We start from the raw sequence: 9,727 nt of genomic DNA, 5'->3' as shown, positions 1-9,727 counted from the left end.
ACACAAAAGTTTTTAATGTAAAACTTTGTAAGCCTGAGAGCAGGAGAGTCAGCAGCAGGTTTTCCCCGAGGTACTGGAGCTGAGTCTGCTCACGGAACAGCAGGACTCGCGGTGATGCTGCAGGAACCACCGCGAACCATCACGTCAGTCCTGTCTTCTCACGGGGAACGTCCCATGGGAACATAGCAGCTGTCTTCAGCTCAGAGGAAATGTTGAATATCAGACTGGGTCAGGGGTTTACATGCTTATCAAGTGACCCTAAAGTCTGGAAAAAATATGTGCATCTGGATGTGAAACAAAATCCTATTAGCATGAGAAGAGGCCATGCCTACTTCACTGAGACTGACAGGAAAAGAGGCTACATCTCCTTCTTAAAGGCTCACATGCAAAGAGGCCACACCTCCTTCACTGAGACTGACATGAAAATTGGCCACATCTTCACTGAGACTGACATGAAAAGAGGCCACGCCTCCTTCACTTGAGACAGACATGAAAAGAGGCCACACCTCCTTCACTGAGACTGACATGAAAAGAGGCCACGCCTCCTTCACTTGAGACAGACATGAAAAGAGGCCACGTCTACTAGTTGACTTGCACACAGAGAGAGAAAGTGATTGAGACATACTCAGTACCAAACAGACGTCAGATGCTTGACGAGAGCATGAGATTAATATTGCGGTTCTCCTGAGAGAGTGGTCAGGTTTGGGAAAACCGGTAGGGAGAAGAGATTGGACGTTACTGGCCAAAATACCAGACATTTACACTGCCTTTAACATTGTGTGTGACAAGAAATTATCGCCGGCCATCAAGCGTATAGCTGAGGATGTGCAAGTGGTTCCTTCAGTATCACTGAAGTTCTAACTTACCTCTCGTTTGCGAGTGCAAAATTATTGGCACCCCTACTTTTGGCCATATTTGAATTAAACAAAAACTTGGAAGTTGTCTATATATTTTGCATCCCGATCATTCTGCCTGCGTTGTCCATATGTTCATCCTTCACCCATCCTTTTGTCTATCTATCTATCTATCTATCTATCTATCTATCTATCTATCTATCTATCTATCTATCTATCTATCTATCTATCTATCTATCTATCTATCTATCTATCTATCTATCTATCTATCTATCTATCTATCTATCTATCTATCTATCTATGGTGGCTGACTACAGGGTTTTGTTTTTTTTTTAATTCATTTCTGTGGCCCTGAGATGAAGGTCCTTTTATTCAGAAAGCAGCATATCACAGATTTTTGTCTCTATTCTGGCTAAATTGCATCCTTTTTTATTAAACACAATTGCATTATTCATCTGAATAGAGCATAGAGTTAGAACAGAGGAGAATTGTGAACATGGAGGCTTCCATAAGTGGATCTTTTTTTTCCCTCAAGGTTTCTGTCTCAGGGAAATAAACACTGGCTTACAAAATGTGTTAGTTTTTCCCCATATACACTCCCAAAATAAAAGGTCTGGTTTGGTTTGAAAGCCATAATTGAGGAAACATGCAAGGATATTTGCATGGTCTAAGCTAACTAGCTCTTTAAGATATTACTTTACTCTAGATTAGCATTATGCTAGTAGATTGCTAGTTTCCCTAATAAGCATCTAGCTGAAGCCGGTTTGTGAGACTCTATAATAGACTGTACAGTAATGTTCTCTGTGTCAGATAATTTCATGAAGATGATCTTTGGAGCAGTGCTCACACTCTGAGAATTAAATAATGATAAAAAAAAAAAAATCACACCGAAGTGTCATCAGCTGTCTTTGGTCACAATGGTGCTAATTCTTTAAAGGGCAGCTAGTCAAGTTCATTTTTATAAATGAAGCTGCCTGCTCGGGATGTAAGAAAAGCACAATATGTGGACGCTAGGATGCTGTGGACGCTGATTTGTTTGGTTATTTTCCCAATTCAAATGGACTTTCCACAAATAAATAAAAAAATAAATAAGATTAATTAATTAAAAACAAATTACAAAAATTAATTGAATAGTCTTGTGTCCAGTATAACATTAAACTATTTTTATTTTTTAATTAAACATTATTATTTCATTATTACGAATAATGAATAGTCAATCAATCAATAAATAAATAAAGATCCCTAAGGGAACTTTCCCTGAGGCGAAGTCAGTGAAGTAAATATAATCACAGGGTTTAGATTCCATCTCTTCTCGTTTTACTTCTGAAAATTTGCTCTACTCTCTCTCTCTCTCTCTCTCTCTCTCTCTCTCTCTCTCTGTCCTCTCTTTTTTTATCTCTTTCCCTTCTAACCTTCCTGGCAGTGTCCATATATTCTCTATGTGTATATCTCACACAGACAGTAAGCACTGTTGTGTAATAGGGCAGGACGGCAATGGACACACACACAGTGTATTGAGTTTGCTGGCAAGTTGCCCTCCCATGCAGTTGTCTGTGTTGTCTAGTCCAGGGATCTTAAATGGCTGCTGAGATCTTATTTGTTGAACTCAGATGTTGAGATAATTTACGAGTTGCTCAGGAGCTCCTGGATACTGAACTCCAACTGACTATAGAAAGGACATTATTCATAATCACACTCTCTGGTGTTTATAATCATTTATAATCACACTCTCCAGTGTCCACTGAATGAGGATGAGGTTCTCTTTTGAGTCTGGTTCCTCTCAAGGTTTCTTCCTCGTACCATCTAAGGGAGTTTTTTCGCTACAGTCGCTCAGGCTTGCTCATTAGGGATAAATACAAAAAGATTTAAATATAAATCTAAAAATTATCTTGAACTTTTTTTGTACTATATTTCTTAAGTTCAGTAAAGCTGCTTTGAAACAATGTCCATTGGTAAAAGCGTTATACAAATAAAATTGAATTGAATTGGTTAAAATGCCTAATGATTTTCCTCAGTAGTGTAAACTCTCAGATCCAGCACTTCTCCTGATCGGTACATGGTGTCATTTTGTGTCGTATAAAACTTTCATGCATAAAATGAATTTGGATGGCGGTGCAGTTGGTGAGAGTTTCAACGTGAATTAATATCCCCGTCTGTGCGCATGGCCATCTGCCACTCCCAAACATATTCATCAGTTCAGCCAGGTCAGAGACGGATTACTTCATTACTACCAGCCAGATGTTAATCGGTCAGATGTTTGACGAGAGAATGAGATTAACAATGCGCTTCTCCTGAGAGAGTGGTCAGGTTTGGGAAAACCGGTAGGGAGAAGAGATTGGACGTGAACCTTACTGGGCCAAAATACCAGAAATTTCCACAACTGCCACATTTTTACACTGCCTTTAACACTGTTGAGGATGTGAAAGTGGTTCCTTCAATTTCACTGAAGTTGTAATTTACCTCTGCAAAATTAATAGCAAAATTATTGGCACTCCTACTTTTGCCTAAAAAAATTGAATTAAACAAAACTATATTTTGTATCCAGATCATTCTGTCTTTGTTTTCCATATGTTCATCCTTCATCTATCTATCTATCTATCTATCTATCTATCTGTCTGTCTGTCTGTCTGTCTGTCTGTCTGTCTGTCTGTCTATCTATCTATCTATCTATCTATCTATCTATCTATCTGTTTGACTGTATGTCTGTCCACATATTTACAGGACTCTTTGTCTATCTATCTATCTATCTATCTATCTATCTATCTATCTATCTATCTATCTATCTATCTATCTATCTATCTGTCTGTCTATCTATCTGTTTGACTGTATGTCTGTCTGTTTTTCTGTCTGTCTGTCATGTACATCTGTCTGTCTGTACGTCCATCTGTCAGATCCTGCTATCTCTCTGTCTGCCTCTGTACCGTAACTAATTAACTGGCTGCTCATCCATCAATCAACCAATCAAATCTATCTATCTATCTATCTATCTATCTATCTATCTATCTATCTATCTATCTATCTATCTATCTATCTATCTGTCTGTCTGTCTGTCTATCTGTCTGTCTGTCTGTCTCTCTGTCTGTTTTTCTGCATGTCTGTCATGTACATCTGTCAAACCCTGCTATCTCTCTGTCTGCCTCTGTACCGTATCTAATTAACTATCTGCTCATCCATCAATCAAGCAATCAAATCTATCTGTCTGCTTGCCTGTTCTTGTACATTATGTGTATTTATCTATCCCTCTATCCATCCTCAAGAAGTCAAATGTATTTAACGGTCTGCATGCCTGCCTTACTGCTTGTGTCTGTCTGTCTGTTTTTCTATCTGCATGTCTGTCATGTTCTTTCTATCTATCTATCTATCTATCTATCTATCTATCTATCTATCTATCTATCTATCTATCTATCTATCTATCTATCTATCTATCTATCTATCTATCTATCTATCTATCTATCTATCTATCTATCTGCACTCATGCCTGCTGAGTTTTCTTTCCTCTGTAATCGCACGCAAACCTCCAGGAATCTGCAGTAAAAAGACAAGCACATCATCCCTGCTGCGCTTAGCATCTGTGTGTGTCTGTAGCCTGACGTTTGCCCACGGAGGAGACATCTTGCTTTCTTTTCTGCTACAGATATGTCAATCTTAAACACCCCCTGACGATTAAATATCTCTCTCTCTCTCTCTCTCTCTCACAGGGTGATGACGTAATGACGGTGATCAAGACGAAAGCTCAGTGGCCGGCCTGGCAGCCTCTTAATATGTGAGTAGCTCCATATCCAGCTCTGCTTCCTGTCTCTTGTGTCACTCACAACCTTCACCAGTGAGCCATGAAACCATTAGTAGTCCATTCCAGTCCACTTTATAGTCCATTAACACATTCACATATAATCACTGGGCATGAAAACGTTCCTGATTGTTTCCCACAACACGTGATAAGTCTGTATAGTGTTAGTGTTTATCAGGAACTGTTTTAATTTCATTCCTTTTATTACAACTTAAGTGACCAACCGGAGGGATTGAGTCTCATGCTAGGTTCTCACACATACGGTGATTTTTGCTGTACTATAAAGTCATCAGTAGGCGTTCCTGCTCCTGGTTGCCATGGTAATAACATTTGTCTTATTTTAGCGGGTGGGATTCAGACTAGCTTTCCGAAACAGCTTTATTTAGGCTTAAATGAAACATCCTGGAAGGCGATATGGCGTTTGTGTATAAAATGTCAACAGTGTATATCTGCATCATATCATACGAGATGAAGCAGATTTCCTTGATGCTCCATATTTGCATAAAGTCCATCTTTTCTCAGCTGTCTAGTGTCTCAGATCGACTCAGATTCCAGTTCTTGGAATGAAACCTGAAGAGAGTTTCAAATTTCGACCTGATATTTTGTTATAGAGTATTAATTATTCTTAATAAGAATACATATAATAAGAATTCTTCATATATCAATAAGAATCTATTAATTAATAAAGCATATAATTACTCTTTATTTACCATAGTCTTCGGTAGCATCTCTTTTCCTCCTTTGAAAGAGCCGACACTGGAGACTCCTTCCAAAAAAATGTCTCCACACAGGAAAAGTTGTGTAACAACTCATCTTTCAGTTTCTCTCTGTGTCAGAAGAAATTGTTATTATCTGGATTAACTGCAGCTCAGAAAATGCTTGCATTACTTTGGCAATCTCCTCACTGTTTAGCTTGGTCACACTGGATGTATTGTTTCCATATGAATGCCCTCCTTTACGAATTTTCGCCTTGAGAATTTAAATTTTGCAAGAAAATTGCATCGGCATACCACGCATTTTCGGCATACGAACCGAACCAAATGCCGGCTAAGTCACGCAGACATCTGGGAGCCATTCAAAACTTGATTGCGTCAGTGGAAAGCCATGGGAAGTGAGTTTATCAATTTTATGATTTTCTTTCAGTCAGTGAAAGCTGTGTGAAAGAGTCAACTTACGATACCAATGTTGTCTTCAGCATGCATTCAAAAGCTAGGTGATTTTTGGGGTGTTTTTTTGTTGACAGATTGGTGGCGTGGTCTGTTCTATTTTTAGCCCAAGCTTGGTGGCACGACTTCCTGTGAGGACCCTTGACATGGAATGCTTGGCTTGGGTCTGTTCTTTGTAAGCAGCCATACAGTTTACATACGCTTCGTATTGGGAATACTTTGGGCGGCTGGAACGGATTATCTGCATTTACATTATTTCTGATGGGAAAATCGCTTCGCAATACAAACTATCACCTGAAGAAGTCGCCTCCAGAACCGATTAAATTCCTGTGCAGAGGTTCCACTGTAATATTAACCTGGGATTCCTCTGCTGTAGAAAATTAATCCACGTCTTCTGACTAGTCAGAGTTGAGAATTGAATAGAAATACATGAATGAAAAAGAAGAGCCATTTGATATTTATGGAATTTTTTTCCGTGAGACATTGGATTAGCCTTGTCTTGTCGAACATCTCTGATGATTGAAAGAAGAACAGATCTTTCTTCTAAATTCACCCTCATTTTCCCGCGATTTCCGCAATTTCATTTCTGGCACCTGCATGCCATGTGAAAAATTTTGTCCCCTCTTTCGTTCATTAACGATGCTGTTAATATTTGATGTGGTGTTTTTATTTATTTATTTCCGAGATAAAGGGCGGGCTTCTGCTTTTGATGAGCACCACGTTTCCCCTCGCCGCCAGCCAAGTGCACTTCAATCTACGATCTTGTGCTTTAAGCTCGCTTCAGTTAGCGCGTTCACGCTGGGCCTCTGGAGCACGTGGAGGTGTGTGGAGGACTAAATTATTAGCGTTCGGCATGCTAGTCATGTTTGGAAGCGTGTGAACTAGCCGTTCGGGAACACATGGGGGTTTTACAGGGAGAGTGGATGCTTCACAGTCATCAAACCGCTGCAAATGTGTGTGTGTGTTTGTGTGTGTGTTTGTGTGTGTGTGTGTGTGTGTGTGTTTATAAGGAAAGAGAAGCGTCTAGTTTTTTGAAGTCGTCGTGTGTGAAGTGTCGCTTGTGGAAGTCAGATGATGAATACTTTATGCTGGTTGATTGATGGCGTCAGGAGCTGTGCAGGATCCAGGCCTCGGCCCCGAGCTGCCGCTGCTTTAGCTGCAACAGTCGCATTGGAGATGGGCTTCTAATCAGGACAATTAACGTGATTAATTACCATCTGTGGCGCCTTACAAAGCGCTATCTCAATGGAAATTACACCAGAGCGCGGAGTCGGCCGCCCAGACGGCATCAGAGACACACGCAGCATGCTTCCACATAAAGCTCCCTACTCCCCGAACAACACGCCTCGGCTTCCGGATAAAGAAAGCAACAAAAGATTCTCATTTTAATGCTCGCTGATGCGACGACACACTTATTACAAAACACAAATCTCATTTCTTCTTCTTTCTCTTCCTCCATCTCTCTCAGTCATTGGCTTTGACTGTTGTTTTTCCTCTCGTTTTATATCCTGGTCCCTTCATCCCTCCGTCCCTCCATTCACCCCTCTATTTCTCTCCTTCTTTTCTCCTGGCTTCATTTCATTTCCTCTACTTTTCTTTATCACTTTCTCCTTCTTTCATTTTTCTCTTCTTGTCTTTTTCTCTCTTTTTCTTTTATTGTTTTGTCCATTTGTGTTGCTCTGATCTTTCTTTCTTTCTTTCTTTCTTTCTTTCTTTCTATATCCTGGTCCCTTCATCCCTCCATTTCTCTCTCTATTTCTCTCTTTCTTTTATCCTGCCTTTATTTCCTCTACTTTTCTTTAACTCTCCCTCCGTCTTTCACTTTTCTCTTCTTGTTTTTTTTTTTCCCTCTCTTCCTCTTTTATTGCTCTGTTATTACTTTCTGCTGATTACCTTTCCTCTGCTGCTATCTTTCTTTGGTGTATCATTTCTCTCATTTTTATATCCTGGTCCCTTCGTCCCTCCCTTCACCTTTTTATTTCTCTCCTTCTTTCATCCTGCCTTCATTTACTCTACTTTTCTTCCTCCCTTCTTCCATCTTCGATCTTCTTCCATTTCCTTCCTGTCTTTCTCTCTCTTTTTCTTTTGTTGCTCTGTTACTCCTTTCTTTCTTCTTTCCTTCTTTGTCTATCATTTTTCTCTCGTTTTCATATCCTGGTCCCTCCATCCCTCCATTCACCTTCCACCTTGTACATTTCTTTCTGTCTTTCTCTTCAACTTTTTCTTTCGTTGCCCTGTTACTCTTTTCTTTTTTTCTTTTTTTTTTGGTTTGTCTTGGACTCTCATTTTTGTCTCTTTCTCTTCATCCCTCCATTCACCCCTCTATTTCTCTCCTTTTTTTCTCCTGGCTTCATTTCATTTCCTCTACTTTTGTTTATCTCTTCCTCCATCTTTCACTTTTCACTTCTCATCTTTTTCTCTTTTTTTCTTTTGTTGCTCTGTTATTCCTTTCTTTCTTCTTTCCTTCTTTTTCATGGTCTCTCATTTTTCTCCTTTTCCCCCTATCCCTCTCTTCACCTCTCTGTTTCTCTCCTTCTTTAGTTCTGGCCTCATTTCATTTCCTCTGCTTCTCTTTGTCTCTTCCTCCATCATTCACGTTCGCTACCATTTCATCTCTATGTTCCAGTTTTCCTCTCTTTTTTGTCGTTCTCTCCATCTCTGATGCTCTTTCAGCTGTTTGCCTTCCCTCTGCTTCTCTCTTTCTTTGTCTTTGTCTCTCGTTTTATATCCTGGTTCCCCAGTTCATCCCCATTCATCTCTCTATTTCTCTCATTCTCTGTCCTGGCCTCATTTAATATATCTCTCTCTCTCTCCCTTTCCCCATTTCTCTCCTTCTTCTCTTCTGGCCTTATTTCCTTTCCTCTACTTTTCTTTATCTCTTTCTCCATCTTTCACTTTTGCTATCATTTCATCTCTGCCTTCCTCTCTTTCTCTCGTTTATCATCACTCTCCATTTGTATTGCTCTTCTCTCTGCTTCTTTCATCTTTTGTCTTGCCTTTCCTTCCATCCTCTGTCCCCCTTTATCACTCCATCCCTATCCCTCTCTCTTGCTGCCTTCCTCTCTGTCTTTCCTTTTTCTTGTCTCTTCCTCAATCTTTCTTTCTATCTCTTTTTTTTGCTTATTTTCTTTCACTGCTCTATTTTTTTCCTTTTCATGGTCTTTAAACTTCCTCTCCTTTTTATCCTGGTCTGTCGCTTCCTCTATCATTCTCCTTCATCACTCCACCTCTCATCCTATCTCCTTCTCCATCACTCCTCTTCTTCTCTGTCCATTTCTCTTGTGTTGCCTTGGTGTCTTTCTCTATTTCTCTCTTTTTCTCTCCCTCTCACTCTGTGCTTCTCTCCTTCATTGTCCCTGCCTCTCTCTATCTCTCTGCTTCTTTCTTTTTCACTTCTTCCTTTTCTGTTTCCCTCTATACCCTTTTTTTCTTCATGATTCTCTCCTCCCTGTCATCTTCACCTTTACCCCTTTTGGTCCCTCTTTCTCTCCATCTCTCCATATACCTCTCTGTTTCACTCTGTCATTTTTCCCTCCTCTGTTTTTCTTTATCTCTTCCTTCATTATTTAACTTTGCTTTCATTTCTTTCGTAAAATATATTTTATATATTCTCTATATTTATTTTTTTCTCTTTAGTTTGGCATGTCTTCTCTCTCTCTCTCTCTCTCTCTCTCTGTCTTCTTTTTCCTTTATGTATATCCTTTTGTCTGTATGATCTACCACTCCATTTTCCTCTCCATTATTCTTTTATCGCTATCTTTTCCCCTTCATTTCTCTTTATCTATTTCTTTGACTTAGTCTACCATTGTTTCTTCTTCTTCTTTGCTCTCTCTCTCTCTCTCTCTCTCTCTCTCTACCAGTTTTAATCTCTCTCTCCTCCTTCTTCACCTTTCTTTATTTCTTTCATCTTTTTTAGCCTT

The 9,727-nt window shown here is 39.6% G+C and overlaps 1 protein-coding gene across 2 annotated transcripts in view; it reads left to right on the top strand.

The window, feature by feature from the left end:
- spon1b (spondin 1b) overlaps positions 1-9,727 on the top strand; it is a 116,083-nt gene that overhangs the window by 82,333 nt on the left and 24,023 nt on the right. For both annotated transcript variants that reach the window (XM_058396537.1, XM_058396536.1), the window contains exon 7: positions 4,553-4,617. In XM_058396537.1, coding sequence (XP_058252520.1) covers positions 4,553-4,617 — 65 coding nt within the window. The remainder of the gene's footprint in view (positions 1-4,552; positions 4,618-9,727) is intronic.

The sequence above is a fragment of the Hemibagrus wyckioides genome, linkage group LG08 (assembly GCF_019097595.1).
Source record: "Hemibagrus wyckioides isolate EC202008001 linkage group LG08, SWU_Hwy_1.0, whole genome shotgun sequence".
Classification (NCBI taxonomy): Eukaryota; Metazoa; Chordata; class Actinopteri; order Siluriformes; family Bagridae; genus Hemibagrus; species Hemibagrus wyckioides.
Note: the sequence above shows the minus strand (reverse complement) of the source record. Positions and strands in the feature narration are given on the sequence as shown.